This window comes from Hemicordylus capensis, chromosome 4, assembly GCF_027244095.1.
Source record: "Hemicordylus capensis ecotype Gifberg chromosome 4, rHemCap1.1.pri, whole genome shotgun sequence".
In the NCBI taxonomy this organism is placed as follows: Eukaryota; Metazoa; Chordata; class Lepidosauria; order Squamata; family Cordylidae; genus Hemicordylus; species Hemicordylus capensis.
The window spans coordinates 249,297,862-249,322,497 of NC_069660.1; the positions used below are offsets into that span (position 1 = coordinate 249,297,862).

The 24,636-nt window shown below is 43.4% G+C and overlaps 1 protein-coding gene across 6 annotated transcripts in view; it reads right to left on the minus strand.

Moving 5' to 3' along the window:
- CDH2 (cadherin 2) overlaps nucleotides 1-24,636 on the minus strand; it is a 183,761-nt gene that overhangs the window by 134,436 nt on the left and 24,689 nt on the right. For 5 of the 6 annotated variants that reach the window (XM_053242570.1, XM_053242569.1, XM_053242572.1 and 2 more), the window contains exon 2: nucleotides 19,165-19,279. In XM_053242570.1, the coding sequence (XP_053098545.1) occupies nucleotides 19,165-19,279 (115 nt within the window). Of the gene's footprint in view, nucleotides 1-21; nucleotides 464-19,164; nucleotides 19,280-24,636 lie in introns of those variants that run through there. The other variant, XM_053242573.1, reaches the window with a different exon arrangement.

Here is a 24,636-nt window from a genome sequence, read left to right on the forward strand (position 1 = left end):
CTACCCAGATAAGACACCTACCTAGGAAAGTCTGGGAGACATCACATTGGTCTTTGGTAACAGAAGGCAAAGGCCTGTCTTCCTTAAGGTAGCTATCATCCACATAGGTATGACGGCTAGCTGGATTGGAGCATATAAATGCCGTCACACACCCACACATCTATTCATCTGTCATCATTTTGCATTCTATCCCTGCACTCAAGTGGTTTAAAGAAACATACACACTGCAGTTACATGGTGTAACTGAAGAAGACTGGTTCAAACTGGCTGCAGCAAATATTTTAAAACAGTATGATTTAATTTAATGTATTCATTGCATCTTTAACTACTGTTAGGGTTTCATTTTTTTTATTTTTTTTATTTTTTTTGCCGCCTCACCCACACGGCTCTAGGTGGTTCACAAATATAATGTGAACAAATCTTACATTGTTTTATATTCTAAAGATATTTAATGTTTAAAAAATAAATTCAATAGGAAACTTAAGTAATTTTGTGTCTGGTAATGTTAAAAGATTACAAGATAACAAAAGCTCATATTGTAATTTCAAATTATAGAACTGAAGATATAATTTTATACACAATGTGAAACCCAACAGAGTTTTACATAGAAATTGTGTGAACGCATACTTTGGATCTTCTATATTTTTTGCTTAGATTATTATAAGAGAGCAATTCTTTACATAAGAACATAAGAACATCCCTGCTGGATCAGGCTCAAGGCCCATCTAGCCCAGCATCCTGTTTCGCACAGTGGCCCATCAGATGCCGCTGGAAGCCACAGGCAGGAGTTGAGGGCATGCCCTCTCTCCTGCCATTACTCCCCTGCAACTGGTACTCAGAGGCACCCTGCCCTTGAGGTTGGAGGTGGCCCACAGCCCTCTGACTAGTAGCCATTGATAGACCTCTCCTCCATGAAGTCATCCAAACCCCTCTTAAAGCCATCCAGGTTGTTGGCCGTCACCACATCCTGTGGCAGAGAGTTCCACAAGTGCATCACGCGTTGTGTGAAAAAGTACTTCCGTTTGTTGGTCCTAGACCTCCTGGCAATCAATTTCATGGAGTGACCCCTGGTTCTAGTGTTGTGTGAGAGGGAAAAGAATCTCTCTCTCCCCACTTTCTCCACCCCATGCATGATTTTATAGACATCTATCATGTCTCCCCGCAGTCGTCTTTTTTCTAAAGTAAAAAGCCCCAGGTGTTGTAATCTTGCCTCATAAGAAAGGCGCTCTAGGCCCCTGATCATCTTGGTTGCCCTCTTCTGTACCTTCTCCAGTTCAACAATGTCCTTTTTAAGATGTGGTGACCAGAATTGTACGCAGTACTCCAAGTGTGGTCGCACCACAGTTTTGTATAAGGGCATTAATGTTAGCCGTTTTATTTTCAATCCCCTTCCTAATGATCCCTAGCATGGAATTTGCCTTTTTCACAGCTGCCGCACATTGAATCAACACTTTCAACGAGCTGTCAACCACAACCCCAAGATCCCTCTCCTGGTCCGTCACCGACAGCTCAGATCCCATCAGCATATACTTGAAGTTGGGTTTTTCGTCCCAATGTGCATCACTTTTTGTGCATCACAATGTGCATCACAATGTGCATTGAAGTTGGGTTTTTCGTCCCAATGTGCAGCACAATGTGCATCACACTTGCTAACATTGAACCGCATTTGCCATTTTGTCGCCCACTCCCCCAGTTTGGAGAGATCCTTTTGGAGCTGCTCACAATCCGTTTTGGATTTCACTACCCGGAAGAGTTTGGTATCATCTGCAAATTTGGCCACATCGCTGCTTACCCCTGCTTCTATATCATTTATGAATAAATTAAAAAGCATCGGTCCCAGTACAGATCCCTGGGGGACCCCACTTCTTACTTCCCTCCATTGTGAAAACGCTCCATTTATACCTACCCTCTGTTTTCTGTCTTTCAACCAGTTAGCAATCCACACATGTACCTGTCCCTTTATCCCATGACAGCTAAGTTTCCTCAGGAGTCTTTGATGAGGAACTTTGTCAAAAGCTTTTTGGAAGTCCAGGTAGACTATGTCAACTGGATTACCTTTATCCACATACTTGTTGACACTCTCAAAGAAGTCCAAAAGGTTGTTGAGGCAAGATTTACCTTTGCGGAAGCCATGCTGGCTCACTCCCAGCAGGGCCTGTTCTTCTAGGTGCTTTACAATTTTATCCTTGATAAAATTGCTTTCCATCAATTTGCCTGGAACGGACGTTAGGCTAACCGACCTGTAATTTCCTGGATCACCCCTGGATCCCTTTTTGAAAATCGGTGTTACATTTGCTACTCTCCAGTCCTCTGGTACAGAGCCTGATTTCAGGGATAAGTTAAATATTTTAGCAAGGAGGTCGGCAATTTCACATTTGAGTTCTTTGAGGACTCTTGGATGGATGCCATCCGGCCCTGGTGATTTGTTAGCTTTCAGTTTTTCCAGACAGTTTAGAACATCATCCCTTGTCACTTCTATCAGACTCAGCTCTCTAGCCTCTATCCCTAAAAAGCCTGGTTCAGGAACAGGTATATGCTCAGTATCCTCTGCCGTGAAGACAGACGCAAAGAACTCATTCAGTTTCTCTGCAACCTCCATATCCTCCTTAATAATCCCTTTCACTCCCTCATTGTCTAATGGCCCAACCGCCTCCCTGGCAGGTTTCCTGCTTCTGATGTACTTAAAGAAGTTTTTGTTATTCCTCTTGATACTTTTGGCTAAATGTTCCTCAAACTCTCTTTTTGCCTCCCTTATTGTCACCTTGCATTTCTTTTGCCAGAGTTTGTGTTCCTTTCTGTTCTCTTCATTTGGACAGGCCTTCCAATTTCGGAAGGAAGTCTTCCGAGTACCCAGAATGTTGGGGGCAATATGCTAAATCATTGTAAACCGCTTAGAGAGCTCCGGCTATAAAGCGGTATATAAATGTAAGTGCTATTGCTATTCTTCCCTTTTATGGCTTCCTTGACGGTACCCGTTAGCCATGCTGGCATCCTCCTGGACTTAGTGGTACCTTTCCTCCTTTTGGGTATACAATCTAACTGGGCTTCTAGTATTGTGGTTTCGAGTAAACGCCATGCACTCTGTAGCGAAGAGACTCTCCTGATTTTCCCCCTCAGCTTTCTTTTCACCATACTCCTCATTTTGGAGAAGTTTCCTCTTTTGAAATTTAAAATGTCTGTGTTTGACATCCTTGGTGATTCTCTCCCTGCATGTATGCTGAATTTGATGGCACTGTGGTCACTGTTCCCTAAAGGGTAGATGACACTGACATCACGCACCAGGTCCTGGGTGTCACTCAGAATTAGATCCAAGGTCGCCTTCTCTCTGGTCGGTTCCATGACCAACTGTTCTAAGGCACAGTCATTTAGCGTATCTAGAAATTTGACCTCTTTGTCCTGACTTGAATGTGAATTTACCCAGTCTATGTGTGGGTAGTTGAAATCACCCATAATTACAGCCCTGCCTCTCCTTGACGCCTCCCTGATTTCCTCCTGCATCTCCCAGTCACTGTCGGCATTTTGATCTGGAGGGCGATAGCATGTCCCCAGTAGCACGATTCCTTTCCGGACTTGTATAGTCACCCACAGGGTTTCTGTGGAGGACTCCAGTCCACTTAGGTTTTCTAGCTTGTTAGATTCTATCCCTTCTCTAACATACAGTGCTACCCCTCCTCCAAGGCGCCCCTCCCTGTCCTTCCTATAGAGTTTATACCCAGGGATAACAGTGTCCCACCGGTTCTCACTGTTCCACCATGTTTCTGTTATGCCCACTATGTCTATTTCTGCGTTAGCAACCAAGCACTCCAGCTCACCCATCTTGGCTCGGAGGCTTCTGGCATTGGCATACAAGCACCTATACACTGAATCTTTCCCCTGATGTACGCTATTCTTTTGACTCTTTGACCTGCTGGCACAGCCTCCCGTCTGCTCTTTATGCAGTTCTGCTCCGTCCCCATCTGTTTTATTTGAATTCTTTGCAGCCTCACACTTTAAAGGATGGCTTTTGCCAAACGGGATACTGCCCAGCTCCCATCGGCTGTTCCCCAGGTGTGATTTTGAAAATCTACTTTTAAAATAAAATCTAACATTTTATTTCTAGAGGCACATTTGATTGTACACTTTTAGAGCAACCCATCCTCTCTATATTTTCTCTACCTGCACTAGGATGGTATAGCTACTCTGCCCCATTTCCTTGATTATTAGCAAGCATAGTTTACAGCACAAATCAAGATGGACTGAGTTAAATCAATTCAATTAAAAACCATTTATTTGAAGTGAATTACTAAAGGGAATATATATAGTTCCAGGAACTGGCCATCATAGCTACTGTATATAGTAGGTTCAGACTATAAGGCTCTCCACACAAGCAGTATGGAGAGGCGAGGTGGGTTAAGCGGGCTTAGCTCACTCTCCCTGCACATGAGCAAGCAGGAAGCCCTGGGCGGCTGCCCACACGATTGCCGGCTCTGTCACGGAACCGGCAGGGGCTGCGGGGATGAGGGGCCACGTGGCCCCCGGAAATAATGGGATGCCCCGCACAACTGCGAGACAGGGAGGCTTGTTTCAGCCTTCCAGCGGGGGTCTCCTAATGCGTCACCATGCCATAAAACCACGCCACGGTGCCTCACTATTGGGTAAACGGGGTTAGCAGAGCGAGCACTCTGCTAACCTCGTTTAAGGGAGGAGTATGTATGGAGGGTAGCTGCCAGGACCCGTGCAGCTCCCATTGCAGCACACAACCGCCCCAAAGCAGGCTGGGCTCCCTTAGCCCACTTTTGAGTGATCATGGGAAGAGCCTCATTATCTTATGCACTGCATTGTGGCCAATGGAGACAGACAGACACACACCCACACATATGCACATATATCTTTGGTCATGGAATCTACATATTTCTTTTGCACTGCAGAATTACATCAGATTAGCGACAAGAGACGGATTTATGTTTGACTGTGGGCTGGTTCAGACAACAGCTATACCCATCTAGTGAAGAAGAGCTGGGAGGATGTGTATCATATGAACTGACTGTCTCGCTCTACACATCCCAGGATATTAAGCCGGTCATTTTTCCTGCTGAGAACTGTCCTCTGAAGCTATTCACCCCGAAGCAGTTATTTCTGCCACTATGAGTGTGTGAGTGTGAGAGAGTGATTTTGGGCACTAAAGGGGGTGTTGGAGAAAGAGTGAACTTTCCCCCTTGCCTGCCCCCACCCCCAGTACAGCTTTTTTTAAAATAAAAAATGATGCACTTCCAGACAGAAGCAAGTTGAAGGACACAAAACAGGAGTACAAGATACCCTATATGGGCTCCGTGAATGATCCTAGTGATATACAGGGTCATATCTCCTGTACTGTATCACTTACTAGCCTCTGGGTTCAGCAGGAAACTCAAAATAAATAAATACATGACTTACTGTGTCACATACAACGCTTAATCTCACAAGTCAGCTATTTTTCACCACAGCTGAGTTGTTGTTTTTTTTAATATAGAAAAGCAACCTAACACTGATAGATGGTCATGGTTTGATTTTAAGAGATTTATATGTGTGTAGACTTTAACATGCTTGTATCAAATTCTGATTTCTTTTTCAATCAGATCATTCTTAAAAAGAGACTCTTACTATAATTGGTATTTTAAACAATCAAGAATCCAATTAAAAAACTCATCAGCTTGTATCCACCCTGGCAAAAATGTGTCTGTTTTGAACTGTGATGCTGCAGACTTTATTTTGCATTCTTCGCCTATACCTCTCTACACTGGGTACTTTTGAAGATTCATGTATTACCCCCTAAAGGAATCTCAGACCTTCTAGTATTCTTTTCGAAGAACAATGCATCCTGCTTGCCTGTCAACAGTACTAGAACACTGGGCTGATTCAGACTTCAAATCTTGGGTTCAAACTGTGATTTAGCTAGAACTTTAGCTAGAATAATCCAGGACCAGTGTTCTCTCTAATTTTTTTCATCTGGGTGAGGAATGAGTTTTGTTCTGGGCGGCAGTATCAAGGCAGTGTGTGCGAATGGCCATTCGGAATGAGGCCTTCTTGATTCAACCTGAGTGGGACCTAAAATTAACTGAGCGGACATCAAAAAACTTGTGAGCACGCTCACATTGCACACGCCTTAGAGGGAACACTGACCAGGACAGGTCACATCCACAGGGTTCAGACATCATGACCAATCTTGGCTTGTTTCTAACCACAATCAGAAGTAGAATTCTGACATCTGAACCAGCCCAGTATTGTGCAACATCTACCGTTTCCCTCATGTGAGGTGAATTGGGGTTCCCATCAAAAGTGGGAAAGCAAAACCCTGCCCATGTTACTTTATGACATATCCATGTCTTAAAACACCAGTGTGGCTAAAAGACACAGGCTGGCCGACATCCAGAACAGCAATCTGGGGATGCATCCACATGGCTGCTCTTAACTCAGCCGGTCTTCCTGAGCTGCAGAGCATGCATGCAGGGGCGGGCAGGGCTGAGTGGTTTTCACTGCTTCCAGCCTGCCTCCATATGTGCTCTTTCCTTCCAAAAATATGTCTCTGAGGGAAATCGCTCTCCCCCACCACACACTGCCATGTTCTCCTTCCTGGGAAGTCTCTGGCTGAGTTAAGAGCAGCCTCTGTGCTGCATCCCCAGATTGTTGCTTTGAATGTCTGCCACAGCTCTTTGACATTTGACCCAATATTTTTTTAATTCAAAACTTCACACACAACTGAGTTTCACATAAAGCAGTGAGGGGCTTATTACGCATCATTAACTCATCTAAGCAAAACAAAAGCAAATATGTATACAGTACAAAAATTGCACTGTGGTAACTTAAGTAACCTGCACAGCAAATGTATATAGGTTTACATTTTCGCCACAAACAAGCAGGACAGCGCAAGTATTAGCATTTCCCTCTGGTAGATAAAGTAGCCACAATGGAGTGCATAAGATAACATCTGAACCTACTATATACAGTAGCTATGATGGCCAGTTCCTGGAACTATTGCAAAACTTCTGCCTACATATGTTCTATGTGGATGATAAGAGTTGAAATGGAACCCTTCACCAATATTCTTAAATTCAGGGGCTGACGTCCAGAGCAACAGAACACTTGTGGGCTTGTGGAATGAAACAGTTTGTACTAGTACAAGAAGTTCAGAGGATTTGAGCAAGAGCACTATTTCACAAAAGTTCCCATTAAAACCAAGAAAACATGCAACAGCTGTGCAAAACTAGAGCAAATTTTTGCACCAGCAACATCCTTCTGTAAGCACTCACTGCTCTGGATGTCAGTCTACGAGCCCTTTTGCACGATCGGTGAGAAAGGGTTCAAGGGGAAGTGGGGAGGAAGGCTGCTAGCACTTAACTCCCTGCAGACTATCTCTGTTCTCCTCTTGGGCAGGCAGACTGCCTGCCACACGATTGCCAGTAGCTGCCAGCAGCGCAGAGGTTTGACGGATGGGAAAAGTTGCTCCAACCCCACCAAACTCCCATAATGCACTGCGTGAGGGCGTGGTGCATTGTGGGGATTCCATTGACGCTGTCTCCCAAGCAGCCGGGGCTGGCAGACGACCAAGAAAATGAGGTTAAGAGAGCACTTGCTTGCTTAACCTCATTTTGAAGGACAGATTCGTAGGCGGGTTTGCTGCTGCAGTGGCAGCAGCTGCTTGCCTCCCGCTGCTTCTCATAACCAACCAAGAGCCGACTTGGCTGCCTTAGCCCGCTCTTGGCTGCTCATGAGAACAGAGACATGAAACCTCTCGTTTAGGCATTCATATGCCACATATGCACAGCTAGGACTTAATAGAGGTTTTTGTTCTGAAACCATCCAACAACTTTACTAATTCCCAGCATTGTATATGTGATATATGAATACCTATACAACAAGTTCCGTGTTTTAAATACATAGTAGACTTCAAAACACAGCTGGCTGGCTGCAATGAAACAGCAGTCATAAGCTATACTCTGATGACGCTAAGAACCAACCATGATTATATGCTTTGGAGAAAGTGATAAGAGCCTAAAAAAAAAACCCCAATCTGACCTGGAGTAAAATTCCTTCCCCAAATATGGTGATGTTAGACACTAAGCAGGCCAAGTATCTAAGATAAAATTCTCTACAGCACTTCAGTACCAACGGAACAGCTTATAACATCAGGCTCCTTGACTTGCATTTATTGCCTTTTCTAATATGTTTTATGCATGAAATCTTATCATTAAAAAACCAGGAAGACTGCAATCCTTCTGTCATCATTGTTCTCCATATGTTAAATATTTGTATTTTGATACAAATTAGGTACATGGTTAAACCCATAAAATAACTGTAAATTATACTTCAATTAAATGTAGGTGTGCAGACATGTGTAGGGTGAAAAATGATACATTATTTAAATATCAATACTTTGCTATTCCTCAAAAAGGTTATTGTTTCATACATATAAGCACTAATTTTATAGAAATTTAGAAATGGAAGCATATCAAAATGCATGAGTTAAAATACAAACCTTTCTGGCTTTTTAGAGGCAAATGTTTGAGAACAAGCTAACAAGTCTAAAAGGTTGTTCCCACAAGTAGCTCTAACCAGATAGAGCTAATCATGAGAACTGTAAGGATTGGTTCTCCTCAGCTGGGTAGCCCAGGTTCTAAACACGGGCTAGAAGTGAGGTAGGAGGATGTACATGCATCCTCCTACCCACTGCCCGGACATGTATGCGACAGGGCTGCTGGCAGCACCTCCCAGGATGCTGGCAGCTATTTTAATCATAGGACCTTTGGAATGTCTGCAATGCACCTCGAGAGCAGCATGGTGCATTATGGGGTTCCTGGAGGTTGGACTTTGTTCCACTAGCCTCCAGAATGCCGCACTGCTCACTGCAGCACTGATCACATGAGTGAGCATGTGGGCACACAGGTGGCACAGCTTACAAGGCACCACTGGTCATATGGGGGAAGGTAGGACCACTGCTGCCGCCCCCACAGCCCTCCCCAGCTGCAGGGAAAATGGTCACGTGAATGACCTTTAAGTATCAAAGTAGCAAATGTATGCAATCCTAAGCATAAATACTTGGAAGTAAGTCCCAATAAAATCAATGAGGTTTTTCCCCCTCCTGGATGGCAATATTTTAAGAATTGGATGTAAAGAAACTTTATAAAATAAACAACAATTTTAGACATTTGTTGAAACAAGTAATTAAGGTGCAATATTGCTAAAGATGTCATCAGAAGATCAATGAACACCACCCAGAACGAAAATCTTAATGAAAGAGAATTCTGATGGGGTGTGTGTGGATGATAGCATATCAACACATTTAACATATCCAACTCTAGTTGAATAGGAAGAGTATAAAGGTGGTAGAACACTAAAGAGCAAGCTATTCAGATTTCATTGAACACAAATATACATTTTGTCATTAAAATCCCAATTGAAACAAACATATACATAAATCATGTATGTTAGCATCTCTCCCCGCCCCCCACCAGCACACCCTATACCTCTGCTACTCACATAGAACACAAGAACTTACTACTATATATTCTTACCCTGTACTCTGTTCTGGCATAGTAGGTGCCATTTCCAATATTTTTACTCATCAATCAAATATTTTATAACGCATTAGTCTTGTCCACAGAAATTCTCTTTTCAGCTAACCTTTAGCAGATAGGTACTCCACTGTGCCTGTGCAACATGGATAGCCCAACAGGGGAGGACATCCAGACTAGTATTGTGCTAGTGCAAAAAGAGAAGTTGCGCACACTTAAGAATTTTACAGAGTTGCACCAAGTTGTGGTGCTCCACAATCTTGTGCAACTGCTAGGAGACCTTCTCCAGGACATGTACAAGATTGCAGAGTTGTGCAATGTGCTGTACAATGTGGCAACATCTCCCACTGGCAAAAACAAGTGTTCCTTCCCTTATGCAACATCCAAGCACCAGGACAACAGCATTATGGTAGCACAACACCACTCTGGAACACAAGCTTCCAACTCAGTGGAACTAGCTAGCACAACATCCTTTCAATAGTGTAACATGTTTGCACAAGTGCTGTGCTACGTCTGGATGTATTTTACAGCTAGCAAGAAGAAGAAGAAAGCCTTGACACCTCAGGCAACTGACAATATAGTCTAAAATCTTTAAAATGCTTAAGCCTCAAAGAAAATCCACAACAATTCAAATGTGAAGTTCAAATCTTACACTATAAATCTGCATAAACTCAAATAACAACAATGAAAATACAGAGTTCCAAGCCAGGCCCACAAAGCTTTTCCGCCATAAAAGTAACTATAATCTAAAGAATGCTTAACTTCTATTGTCACATGCATCTAGTTTAATAACCAGAAAATGGGCTTTTTGACAACAATAGTACTTTAAAATGACAGTTTAATTAAATTTTAATTCAAAACCTTCCAATGATGGCCTGTGCATTTATGTAAAACCAGCAAATGATATGCTTTCAAGCATGTTGGCACTTTCAAAAGAATTAACCATTAAAATAATTCCACTAAAGAAGTGCCAGTGAAAGGGGGGGAAACATGATGCCCTAAGAAATTTTCAAATGGTTCATACTAACGCACATAATGTGATACACATTTTATGGTCTTTTAAAACAAAAACAAAATTCTACTGTTCTGCAATACCGACTTTTTGTTTCTTTCAAATAAAGACTTGTGCTGTTTCTCATATATACTCAATAAGGCACATTGGTTCTGATCCGCTAACCAGTTATGCAGGAGTACTTGGCTTTCAGACGATATAATCCAATTGATCCAAGCACTTCAGTTTAGCTCATTTGTAGTCATGAATGGAGACATTTTTATTAAGATTCAAATGGAAGAAAGCTCTAGAGTGACAAGACAACTACTACTATCAAATGTATACTCCTATTGTGGTATAAATTAAATGAATCAGTACCTATGTTCTGGTCTTAATGGACATCTATCCAAATATAAAGCATTTGCCTGAAAAAAAGAATCATAAGAGCAACACTTGCTAATTTTAGAAATATTCAAGTTTTGAATGGAATTCAAATATTAAGAAGGGCAAAGGAGACTTCTTATGGTGGAGAAGACATCTTACCTAAGGGCCCAGTACCTACATAATGCTTAAACCTGGGTTATTGCTTTCGTTCCCATTCAGATCCAATATAGTGAAAACCTAGTTTAGGTTGATGAGGGAAGCCCTGCCCCTATAGAACACAGAGAGGTTGTTTTCATGACCAGGGCGGCAGGGAAGGCTGCAGAAGCCTTCCTTCCTTACAGACGATTGCTGAGGACTGTCTGGGCCAGGCATCCCCAAACTGCGGCCCTCCAGATGTTGCTGAACTACAATTCCCATACTCCCAGCCACAATACATTGTAGCTGGGGGTGATGGGAATTGTAGTTCAGCAACATCTGGAGGGCTGCAGTTTGGGGATGCTTGGTCTGGGCACATACTGTGCCAAGTCTGCCACTGCCCCAGGGAGCAGAGAGGCATGGGGACCAGGACGCATCGTCCCAGCCCCCAGAAATCCCAGAATGCATTGCACAGGTACACTGTGCATTGTGAGGATCTCCCCAGAGAGGGGCGGGCATGTGTGTCAGTGTGTCAGCACCAGCTAAAAGCAGTTTGTGCTTTTACTTGACACGGTCAAGTAAACGCAGCTAAGGGAGCACTCGCTCCCTTAAGCCCGTTTAAGAGACAGGCTCCCCAGTTGGGTTTGCTGGCAAGGCACCGCTGGGAGCTGGTCGGCTCCTATGGGTTCTCAAAGGCAGCAAAGCCCAAGCTCAGCTGCCCTAGCCCAGTCTTGGATGTTTGTAAGAAAAGCCTGAGAGATACTTGCTTGTCACAAAGCAAAGAATTGTGCCTTAGCCACCATTTCTCTAGTACAGCTTAGTATTTAACCAGAGTAACACAAACAATGATCTGCAAACTCACTTCAAACATGGTTCTACATTCGACTTTGCAGTCAATCTTTAACCATGGTTTAGATATTCAGACACAATGATGCTGTTCATACGCGCAGCCTAGTCAAGGCTATGGCAGCCCAACCTGCGCTAGGCTGCATGTGTGAAGCACCAGGATTGAGCCCGATCCTGGTGTTGCCACTGTGTCAAGCCAGAGTTTGTAACCTGGCGTTTAGTCAAAGGTAAGCGAACCTATAGTTGAGACCTGGATGAAATTCTTTTATAATGTGTCTGGGTTTGGCTGGGGGCCAAACAGGGGCCGTATCCACTGATTATGGGGCGGCAATTCCAGCGGTGGTGGGGAACAGAAGAAGTAATGTTGGCAGGTCAGTGGGTCATTACAGGGGAAGGGGGATCAGAAATCTAACAGCTGTTTGACCTCGGGGAGCCCTGTCAGCTCCTTGACCTCGGGGAGTAGTGACAACCACCCTCGGAACCTCATCTTTCCCCTTTGTAATACCAGGTCAGTCCAGAACCAATCAGAAACCATTCACGATTTGATTCTGGATTCAGGAGCGGACCTGGTTTGTATTACGGAGACCTGGTTGGGGGAGGCTGGTGGCCCAGTTTGGTCTCAGCTTCTTCCTTCTGGGTACTCTGTTGAGGAGTGCGTGAGGGATCATGGGTGGGGAGGTGGAGTATCTGTAGTCTATAAGAACAACATCTCCCTTACCAGGATCCCTTTTGAGGTGCCGGACCATATCGAATGTGTGTACCTAAGTTTGGGGACCAGAGATAGATTGGGACTTCTGCTGGTGTACCGATCGCCCCGCTAATCAAAGGAGTCCCTAACTGAGCTGATGGACCTGGTCCTGGGCTTGGTGTTGGAGTGCAGAAGCCTTGTGCTACTGGGGGACTTCAATGTTCATTTAGGGACCAATTTGTCTGGGGCGGCTCAGGAGTTCATAGCAGCCATGACAACTATGGGCCAATCTCAAGTGTTCTCGGGACCGACTCACATTGCCGGTCACACACTTGATTTGGTCTTTCACTCTGATCGTGGGTGGGGACTCCTGAGATTTCCCCATTGTCATGGACGGACCACCATCTGGTTAAGGCTGGACTCACAATCACTTCCCACCTTCGCAGGCCTGAAGGACCTATAAAGATGGTCCTCCCGAGAAGGTTATTGGATCCAATAGGATTCCAAGAAGCCTTGGAGGGATTTAGTGTTGGCTCAGCCGGCAATCCTGTTGATGCTCTGGTGGAGAACTAGAACAGCAAACTCATCAAGGCAGTAGACATGATTGCTCCTAAGCGTCCTCTCTGACCCGCTGCAAAATTAGCCCCTTGGTATACGGAAGAACTATGGGGGCAGGAGCGCAAGTGGAAAAAGACTCGACTCAAATCCAACAGATTGCAACATAGAGTACATTTGAAGATCTATGCTCAGGTGATAAGTGTGGCAAAGAAGAGATTCTTTTCTGCCTGTATTGCATCCACAAGTTCACGCCCGGCGGAGCTGTTCAGGGTTGTGAGAGGACTAGTACGTGCCCCTCCTCCTTTGAATTGGAATTTGGAACCATTGATTATCCGCTGTGATGGGTTTAATGCATTCTTTGTGGGAAAAATCTCTCATATTCTGGCCGACTTAGACTCAGTCTCCACAATTACTTCAGTGTCTGATGTGGAGGTGTCCAGAGACTCCTCTTGTTTGATTAGGTTGGATCAGTTCCAGATTGTGACTCCTGAGGAAGTGGACAAGCTGTTTGGAGTGGTGCGGCCTACTACCTGTTCCCTTGACCCTTGCCCAACGTGGCTTATAATATCTAGCAGGTGAATTGTTGTAGGAGGGCTGATAGAGATCATAAATGCTTCTCTGAGGGAGGGAAGGATGCCTCCTCGTCTTAAGGAGTCAATTATTGGACCACTTCTAAAGAAACCTGCCTAGTATCCCTCAGAGTTGGGTAACTATAGGCCTGTATCCAACCTTCTGTGGTTGGGCAAGGTAATTGAGAGGGTCGTGGCTTCCCAGCTCCAGACAGTCTTGGAGGAAACTGAATATCTAGATCTGTTCCAGACTGGCTTTTGGGCACGCTAAGGGGTGGAGATTGCCTTGGTCTGCCTGATGGATGATCTCCAATTGGGAATTGACAGAGGAAGTGTGACTCTGTTGGTCCTTTTGGACATTTCAGCGGCTTTCGATACTATCAACCATAGTATCCTTCTGGAGCGTCTGAGGGAGTTGGGAGTGGGTGGTACTGCTTTGCAGTGGTCCCACTCCTACCTTTCAGGCAGGTTCCAGATGGTGTCCCTTGGAGACTGTTCTTCAAAATCTGAACTTTCATATGGTGTCCCTCAGGGGTCCGTATTGTCTCTTATGTTGTTTAACATCCACATGAAACCACTGGAAGAGGTCATCAGGAGATTTGGTGCAGGGTGCTATAAGTATGCTGATGACACCCAAATCTATTTCTCCATGTCAACCTCATCAGTAGAAGGTATAACCTCCCTAAATGCCTTCCTGGAGTCGGTGATGGGCTGGATGAGGGATAACAAACTGAGACTGAACCCAGACAAGACAGAAATACTTATTGTGCGGGGTCGAAACCCGGGAGATTATTTTGATCTGCTTGTTCTGGATGGGGTCACACTTCCCCTGAAGGAAAAGATGCGCAGTCTGAGAGTGCTTCTGGATCCGAGCCTCTCCCTGGTGTCCCAGGTTGAGCTGGTGGCGAGAGGTGCCTTTTATCAGCTTTGGCTGATATGCCAGCTGTGTCCGTTTCTTGAGATAAAACAACCTCAGGACAGTGGTACATATGCTGGTAACCTCCAGACTGGATGACTGCAATGCACTCTATGTGGGGCATGCTTTTGTATGTAGTCCAGAAACTACAGCTGGTTCAGCATGCAGCAGCCAGGTTGGTCTCCGGGTCACCTTGGAGAGACCATATTACTCCTGTATTGAAAGAGCTACACTGGCTTCCGATAAGTTTCCGGGCAAAATACAAGGTGCTGGTTATAACCTATAAAGCCCTAAACAGCTTGGGCCCTGGGTAGTTAAGAGAACATCTTCTTCGCCATGAACCCCACCACCCATTGAGATCATCAGGAGAGGTCCGTCTGCAGTTGCCACTGGCTTGTATGTTGGCTACTCGGGGATGGGCCTTCTCAGTTGCTGCCCCGATGCTTTGGAATGCACTCCCTGCTTAAATAAGAGCTTCCCCATCTCTGACAATTTTTAAAAAAATCTTTAAAGACACATTTGTTGACCCAGACTTTTAATTAAATACCATTTTAATAGTTTTAACTTTGTTTTAAAATATTGTTTTAAGGTTTTAAATTGTTGTAATGTTTTAGCTTTTTGCTTTCATTTATTTTAACCAATGTTCTAATTTCTTTGTTGTCTTTTATCAGTTTTAACTAATGTTTTAACTTTTCTGTTTTTGTTGTACACTGCCCAGAGACGTAAATTTTGGGCGGTATAAAAATATGTATAGACAGATAGATAGAATAAAATAAAATAAATAAAATAAAGTTTGCTTAACCTTGGATGGTGATCATCTGTGTGGTTGCTGCCTGCTTAAATGGCTTCCTCTCGGCCCGCCATCATTTCCAGAAGTGAGCGGGGGGGGGCAGAGAGCAGTGCTCTAACAAGAGCAGCTGCCGCATTCATAGTGTGGGGCAACCTGGGATGAGGGAGAGAATAAGTTCTCCCACTTCCAGCTCCTGTGGGTGCTCAGTGAGGCAGACTGCAGGGGGGCTGCTGCTCGTCTGTTGGGGAAAGATTCTCCTGCCTTCTCCACAGCCCTTCGCAGTGGCCACCGGAGGTTGTGTGAAAGACCTCAGAGTTTAATCAGAGCTATGGTTATGTGTTATGTCTGCAAAGTAGTAGCATGCTAGCTATTTTATGGTTAGCAAGACTGGAAGGTCTTTCACATGATCATCTGAGATTGATCTGGGAAAGGGAAGAGCCTGTACTCTGATCCCCACAGATGAGCAGAGCCTCCATTTGGCTCTGGTCACTCACACCGCAGATGACCAAGGCAGTCAGGAGCTTCTCCAAGAATATCCCAACATGCATTGCACACACCATAGAGAGGCAGTCCTCAGTACAGTAGCAGCAATCCTCTGATTGGCCACTCTAGCCACAGAATGATGATAGAAATGGCCACCAGCCACCCAGGAACAGTTTTAAGTGGTGACCTCTGCACATGAGCTGCGAACCAAGATACAAGGGTTTCTCTTTCAACCTTGGTAAGATCTGGGTTCCCTTCAACCTTGGTAAGATCTGAGTAGAGAAGTGAAGCTACCCAGATGTGGATGGGCTGGTTCGGAGGCAGTCCTGCGGGTTTGCACAATCAGAAATAGCTAGGTTTACTGCCTCTGACCTCCCTTTTGCTGATCGTGTGTATGACTTCATAGTGCGATTATACCCCATTGGCTGACATACTGCACAGCGTTCCATGTGCACTGTCAGCATTGAGGGATAACAGCAGCATCTATGCAGTTGCCCAAGAATGCTGTTGTATGAATGCCTAAATTGCAAAAATGAAGTTGAAGGAGAGGAGAGCTGGTCTTGTGGTAGCAAGCATGACTTATCCCTTAAGCTAAGCAGGGTCTGCCCTGGTTGCATATGAATGGGAGATTAGAAGTGTAAGCACTGTAAGATATTCCCCACGGGATGGAGCCACTCTGGGAAGAGCAGAAGGTTTCAAGTTCCCTCCCTGGCATCTCCAAGATAGGGCTGAGATTCCTGCCTGCAACTTTGGAGAAAGCCGCTGCCAGTCTGTGAAGACAATATTTGGCTAGACAGACCAATGGTCTGACTCAGTATATGGCAGGTTCCTGTGTTCCTATGTAACGATGGTATTGCCATTGGAAATAACGGTGGTATCTTCACACAACTGTGCTTGTGCAATTCTGGTATTCACACAAGAGCGCTCTTTTGCAACTGCATGAATGCTACTTCTATGAGCATGCAGCAGCTCCCACAGTGCTGACAATGCCCATGGGACTGTGTGCAGTATGTCAGCTACTGTGACCAGTGGCAATATTCCCAAAGACCTTAGTGAGGCAAAACTTTCACTCTTCATCTCAAGGTCATTCATATCTTGCACAAATATTTTTCTCCTTAGAAACAGATTCCAGGAGATCAAGAAAGAACTTTTTTCAAAGTTGGTGTGTTTTTGTTTTTTAGGCCACAACTTGGCAGTACAAATATATACGTGCAGGTGTACTAGTAAAACATTTTATAGATTAGTAATTCTTCCCCCCGCCACTCGTTTTTTGGGTGGGCTTATTTGCAAGGCTGTCCACCAGTAATTCAAAATAAAAAAGGAAAATAGTATTACCACTCTGATATTGAGAAACTAGTTTTGAAGAATTTACTAGGTTGTCATATGATTTGTGAGAATGACTCATTAGTGAACCAAATATATGGAATATATTTGCTTGCCTTAAATGAAACACGGAAGCACTTTATTAAATCAGGATTTTAATAAACTAAAACTAATCAATTCTTCTTGCATTTGGGATTCAATTATTGTTATGAAAACACTAGGCAGGTCTATAAAAATATAATTATGAGAAGATACTGCTGAACAGAATACTTTAAATACAGACAAAAGCTTTTGTTTCAAGGATCCATTTGATTTGCAGCTTCATTTTAAAAAGTCTTTTTCATTTATGTTAATGTCTTGATCCATGCAACCAAATTTATAGAAGAGAAACAATGAATGGAATCAAATTAGTTTTAAGATAAATTTGAAACTCTCTGAAACTAATCCTCTTGATCAGCTCCATAATTTTTAAATTAGCTGGGAAAGTAATTTCTATGATATTCACAGCTTATAAAACAACAAAATTAATACGTTTTTCTTACTCTGATGCCCTGTAATGACAATTAAAATTGCACCCAAATAGATGTGTGTAGGAAAATTTGTCTAGCAGAAAAGCATTAGCAGCAAAGTATTAGCAAATAATTCCACTCCATATGGTATGCATTTATCCCAGAACAGAATAAATAAGACCCCAATTTAATGTTGTATTTCTGGACATTTCTACTGTGGCACTCCAAAGCACACGAGGACTTCATAAGACAGGATCAGTTCTTTTTGTATTTAACCCCCTTCTATACCATTTGGAGAAAGTGTGGAGGAAGCCACACACACACACACACACAAAATTCACATGCTTGCTTTGCAAATCATATGACCACAGTGTAATCTACCAATTCCAAAGTATACTTTTCTGCCTAATACAATGCCAGGTGGGAAGGGGGCAATGGGAAGACATGTGAAGCCTTTAGGTTCAGGCTTAAATTCAGGCAACCAGAGAAGCAGAGGACAAGCACTTGAAGCACTGTGTCTCTTGAGCAGCTATATCCAAATATCCAGCCTAGAGGAAGGATAAGTATTCACACAATTTCAAGCTATTTCATGGTCATGAGTGCATTAGTGGCAGCCAGTTTGGGGTGGGCGGGAGGTACCTTGAAACTAAATTAGATTGTGTTTACTGGTATTACCACTGCACCTGCAAGGTGCAGCGAATGGAGGCAGGGCAGCTCCAAAACTTACCTAGCCTCTACACATGCGCAGAAGCCATTTGCATGGTCATTTGCATAGTTTTGCTGATCATGCAAATGAGTGAGGTGAGGTTTGGAGCTGCCTCAACACCGCACAGGTTGCCAGGTGGCACACCACTGCTTGCCACAACTTGCAGGTGTACTAACACCTGCAGGTGCACTAACACCTGCACTATCTAATTTAGTTTTAAAGGTGCCTCCCACTGCCCCCTCACCCAGTGGCACCCTCACCGACCACCACTGGGCATCATCTATGCCAGCAACATGGCAGGCAAATCCTGCTTTTGCTACAATCAGGGAAATCATTTGTGAGCACAATATTTTTAATCTAATAAATTAACTGTTCCATTCTATGGTCATGTAGTATCAAAAACATCCTTGTCATTTTTTTAAAAAGCATTCATATAAAGACCACATCAAGAGGCTTATCCGAAAAATATGATATAGGTCACCTATCTTGAGGTAAATTTTGTGCTGAAGAAAGAAGTAATCCAGAGGAAGCATCTAGCAACTCATAAACCTCAAAAATATTTCATTGATGAAGTTCATAAGTTATTCTATTTCTTCCAATAACCATAACTGAAGAGAGAAGTTGTACATTAAAGAAAAAGATGAAAAAGAGGTCTCATGCTATTTAAGGAATTTAAACAGTAATTTTCAGTACTATTTTATGCACAAGATAAGAAACTGAACATCATATGCAACAATACCATTCACAAGAAGCTGTCCTTCATGTACTCCCTTGGATATGACTGCACTGTAAACGTCTTCAGGAAATCCAGTCTTGCATAATGTGCCTTCTTCACAAGTTGCCTTTATCGGTGCCTAAAATGCGAGACAAAATTTATGTAATACTTGCAACCCCATTCAGCTGAGTAACATTCCACTTGGCATAAACCCTGATTTTGTTACTATCTTGTACAAACAACCTCTTTGTTTTAATATGTCTGCAATTAGAATTCCAGGGGCAAAGGGTTAATCTTTTTGATAACTGGAATGGAAGGAACAAATCCCACTTGTCTAGTAAGATCTAAATAATACACAATCTTGATTCTTTAAACAACTGAACATTTCAACTAAAACAGTCATTCAGGCTGAAGTGGAACTGTGCGAGGGAAACAAACAAATTCCTACAAATAGAAATAAAGCTTACACAAAACTGATCCCCAAGTTGGCCAGATATGGAAATGATACATTTGAAAGATTTAACAGCAAATTCAAAACATGTTCAGTAAGCCTACCAGCAGATTCCAGAGTATTTCTGTTCAACTCTGTATTTGCTTGATGGTTAAATAGAGAAGCAGAAGTTTCTGGTAATGTATTTACATTCAGAAATAAACTGCCACAAAAGAGTTACTGAGGAATAGCTATTCAATTCACTAAACACGATAAAGATTTGCTTTCTTGATCAAATTTTAATCCCTTACTTATAAAAAACAAAACATTTTCCAGATCATATAGCACTTTCATATTGGGAATAAATAGGGGTCTGATTTAAAAAAAACAATTAAGGGGGAGACGCTTTCTTGTTCCTTCTTACAACATGGCTTACACCAGCATGACTTTATTTTTAAGCGGATTGTCTAATTAATATAAAAATTTCTAGTAATAGCTCCGTGAACACAACCACCATGAGACTGGTTGCAACAAAAAACAATACTTGGGAGTCTTTATTTAATATATGTATTAATGCAAACCAAATTCAACCAGAGCCTGTTGCCAAAGCAGCAGGTCTATCTGCATAGAATGGCCTTAACTTTGATTAATCAACCACACATTTATGAGAAAGTATATTTAGGTGAGCACTTTGAAGAGGGATCCTACCAGTCAAGTATCGTTGCATCACATTAACTTTAAACTGCACACAAGTTTTGACTGCAAGAATATTAAGCACCAGTATATTCTAAAGAAAAATTGCAGCTTCAAACATTAGGTAAATGATCATTCTCTCAAGATAAGGAAATTGTTCTTGAAGCAATGCTAAATACTTGAGTTTATTTTTAAAAATAAATAACCACATGGTAATGGAGGACACTGGGTTCTCAGTCAAAATTTTGTCAGATTCCATAATTTAATAAGCAACTCAATGTAACTAACAGGAAAGGGGGAGAAACAGCCATTCAAAGTACCCTTGAAACAAACAAATCCTGGGTGGGCAGCTAAGCAGATAACAGGATTTTAACAAGTCTGCACTGATGTGCATGGGAATCCATCGGCCTTTCCAGCTTACTATATCTGCTAAACAACTCTTATAAACTGAAACAATGCCCAGTGAAACAAAGACTCAAGGACATGAATAAAGAGGCTTCTTTATGCTTTCATTTGCAACCTTTCAATTTTTCCCAGAAACAAAAGAGAGCACTCTGTTCCCAAAAGCAGTCTATTGTAAAGATTCTTTGGCCATAAAACACACAAGAAGACTCAGAGATTCTAACTTTGATCATGCTTTAACCTCTCAAGTTTTGCATTTGATATTAAATAAAACTGTATGTTGAGCCATAACACAATCTGGGTCACTTCAAGTTCATCTAAAAATATGAAGCATTATTGCCACACCTTAAAAAAATTAACATGACACCAAAGCAACTGAGAGATAAACACTGAAATTTTCATAATAAATAAGAAGTATGGTTTATTGCAACCCAAGTCCTTTCTGTCTAGGACAGAAGAGATTTGGAAGAGGAAAGGAGAAGCTATTCCCATATACAAGCTTGTTCCAGGGCTATTAAAAAAAATGAATATTTGGATTATAAGAATATTTTTGTCCCATTAAACCACTTGAAAAAATAGTTGATAAATTGTTCTTTTCAATAAAGATATCCCCAGGTAGATCTACGTGAATCCTCTAATCTTTCTTATGAGTTATGCAATTTACAATGAATCCACCATCTGAAAAGTGTGTTTATGTAGGCCTGGCAAAACTATAATAAAAAAACAAGAGTAAGGTGGTGTTTTTCAATTACTGAACCATGGACCATTGCCAATCCAGAGAGTGCTTCCCGACAGTCCACTTGCAAGAGAACTGGCTTCAATTCAGCCTTCAGCTGCTGGGTGCGAAGCTTTTGTTTTCTCCTTTCTCTAGTAGCAAAGCAAACCAAACCAAACTTTGTCCTCCTATCAGCAAAATAATGAGAGCCAGTTCAGACATTACATCTGCCACAGAGAGGTCATTCTAAATCATGCCACATGGCAGGTATCATCATATGATGAGCTATTTAGGTATGCAGTGGTCAACCATGTGTCACAAGCCTTTCTTTTTGGACATTTGGAGTAGAAGATAAATTAGCCAGTCTGGGTAGTGAGCTGCTGTAAACAAACAGATAACCATGTGGTGATAGTCATCCTATGATGCAATTTAAGTTGCTGTCATATGATAATGGTAACATGTCAGCTGTTCTGATAAAGCAAGGAAAGCCATTGCCCTACAAGTCGGCTGACTCTGATGATCACTAGAGGAAATCACTACTTTAAGGGACCCAGCCAAAAAAGCCAAGTCAAAAGCCAAATTCTGTTTAACTAGCCGACCCGCACAAAGCATCTGCGTGCTCTTTGGGGCCGGATGTTCCCCGCCGCCCCACTCTCTCTTGCCACACTCCCCCTCCCTCCTGCCCCTCCCCCTCCTGCCCCACTCTCTTGCGCACCCTCCCCTTCCGTTCCTCTCCTCCCTGCCCCCCCCACTGCCACCACAGCCAGGTCCTCCTTACCGGGCAGCAGAAGGCCGAAAAGGGCCCCACCACCGCCATTCTTCCTTCCGGGTTTTGAACTGGGAAGTCCCTCTGCCCATTTCCCTCCCGCCCCAGGCTGCCCCACTCGCTTCCCCGCCCTCTTGCCCTCTCGCCGGTGCCTCCTCTCCCCTCGCCTGGGCCTGGCCATCCCGCCGCTGCCTCCTGCTCCCGGCAGCCAGGCCGGGCCTCCTCCTCCTCCTCTACCAGGACAGCCAGGCCAGACCAGGCCAGGCCATCCCGCTGCCTCTGCCTCCCAGCGGCCAGCCAAGGCTACCTCCTCTGGCCATTTTGCAGCCCGCCGCCACCATTTCTTCTTGCCCACAACTCTCGCCCATAGCCGGAACTCTCGCAATGTGTCATGAGAGTTCCACCGCCAAATCCAGGACACACATGCCAGCTAAGAGAATTAAATATACAGACAGTAGGGATGTGCAAATCGATTCAGCATCAAATAGATTCAACTTGAATCTGGCTGATTTGAGTGTTTCTACTTCAAATTGAAAGACCTCCAAAAGAGATGATTAGATTTGAAGTCTAATCAAATCAGCAAATTTGGATCAAATCTAGCCAAATCAATCCAACTTTTACTGTGGGCGTGTGTGTGGAGGGCCTCACTTAACTGCCTTTTTTTAAAAAAAGAGGCATTTAACTGCCTTTAAAAACAAAGAGGTATAAATTACTTTTATTGTGAAGAGCCCACAGCGAGAGGGAGGTGGCGACCCAACCCACCATCCCTCTGTGGCCACTAGCTGCTTCTCTGACTATTCTAGCTAAAATAAATACTAGGGGCTATCCCTTTAAATGGCCTCCCTGTGCCTCCACAGAGACCACTGAAAAGGAGCCTTAGCCCAGCGCTGGCTGTCAGTGTGAGCAGCTGGCCAGGCAGGCCGTGGGGAGGGATGGCAGGTCTGGTCGCTGCCTCCCCACTATTGCCAGCTCTGCACATGCACGTCTTCTCCATCAGAAAAGCAGCCAGTGGCCAAAGGGATATGTCTGATCAGGTCGCCACCTCCCCCCAGCCCAATGCAGGCTCTGCAGTTACTGCTCCTGCCAGGAGCAGTTCAAAGGTCCCTCCGTGCCTCTTCTTCATCAAAGGGGGATGGTGGAATGGGTCACTGTCTCCACCCCCCCCCCGCCCTCTGCACAATAAACGTAATTTCGGGATGCCGAGGCACCTTATTGTTTTTTGTTTTTAAAGGCAGTTAAATGAGGATCTCATCCCTCCCTGCCCCCAACAGCACAGGTCAAATCAATTTAAATCCAATGAAGTCTGAATTGATTCAACCTGGTTTCGAGCCAGTTGAATTTGTTTTCAAATCAGAACAGCAGGTTTTGATTTAAATGTGAAACGAATTGCAATTTTCAATTTCTGCACATCCCTACTTAATAGAGCTGATATAAGCTGAATCTTATACTCTGTGTAGTCACTAAGCCAGGACTTGACAAACCCAAGGCTGCCTAGAAATTTTAACTATGGCATTTAAACTAGGATATTCAGAGATAGTGTTATTTAATATATTTATTTGCCTCCAACAGCCCTGTTTCTGTTCTAAGTATATTTACTTGTGAAGGGTATTAAGAGACAATTTACCCTCCCCCACCCAACCACCCACAATATTTCTTACTAAGTCTTGTAATTTTGTAAAGTGTCTGTTGTCTGGCTCCCAAATTTGGGGGCTGGTCCCTAGATCCAAAGAAAAGAATCCAGCCACATCTCACCCACTATGAGAATGGCATCCTTCTTCCACCCTCGCAGCGTTGCAGAAGATAAGGGCCACTGTAATTCTTACAACAACCTAAAGCTAAGTTAGCATTATCACCATCATACTGCAGCCAGTGAGGCAAGTCCAAAGCCAACTAGTGAATTCATAGAGGCGAGATTGAAACCACAAAAAGTTCTGGTTCACAGCTCACTCTCCTAGCCACTACACTAAACCATCTCTTCTTCCAGCTATAAAACATGAAATGTTTCATGATATACCCCAAAATTCATCTTATGTGGCACAGAAGAAATTTGTACATATAATATGAAACCATTCTTTCTTTTCATATATATATGTGTATATGTGTATGTGTGTGAGTGTGTGTGTGTGTGTGTGTGTATGTGTGTATATATATATATATATATATATATATATATATATATATATATATATAAAATATCTCTATGGCTAATCCCATGTGTGGTAGCTCTCGCGAGAGTTTGCAAGCAGAAGAACCATGGTGATTGGGCAGTGGGGATTCCACATGCAGATAGGGAGGAGGAGCCTGTGATGGTTACGGTCAGTTGGAATGCAACTGTTACTGGTTGGAAGATGTTCTTGATGGTAGAGGAGAGAATACATACATATAAATATACATATGATAGTGGGCAGGGGTCTGTGAAGAGAGAGGTCGTGAGGGAGGAAAGAGCCCCTTCAGGAGAAGGAGGCTGCCACTGTGTGAATTAAATGAGGA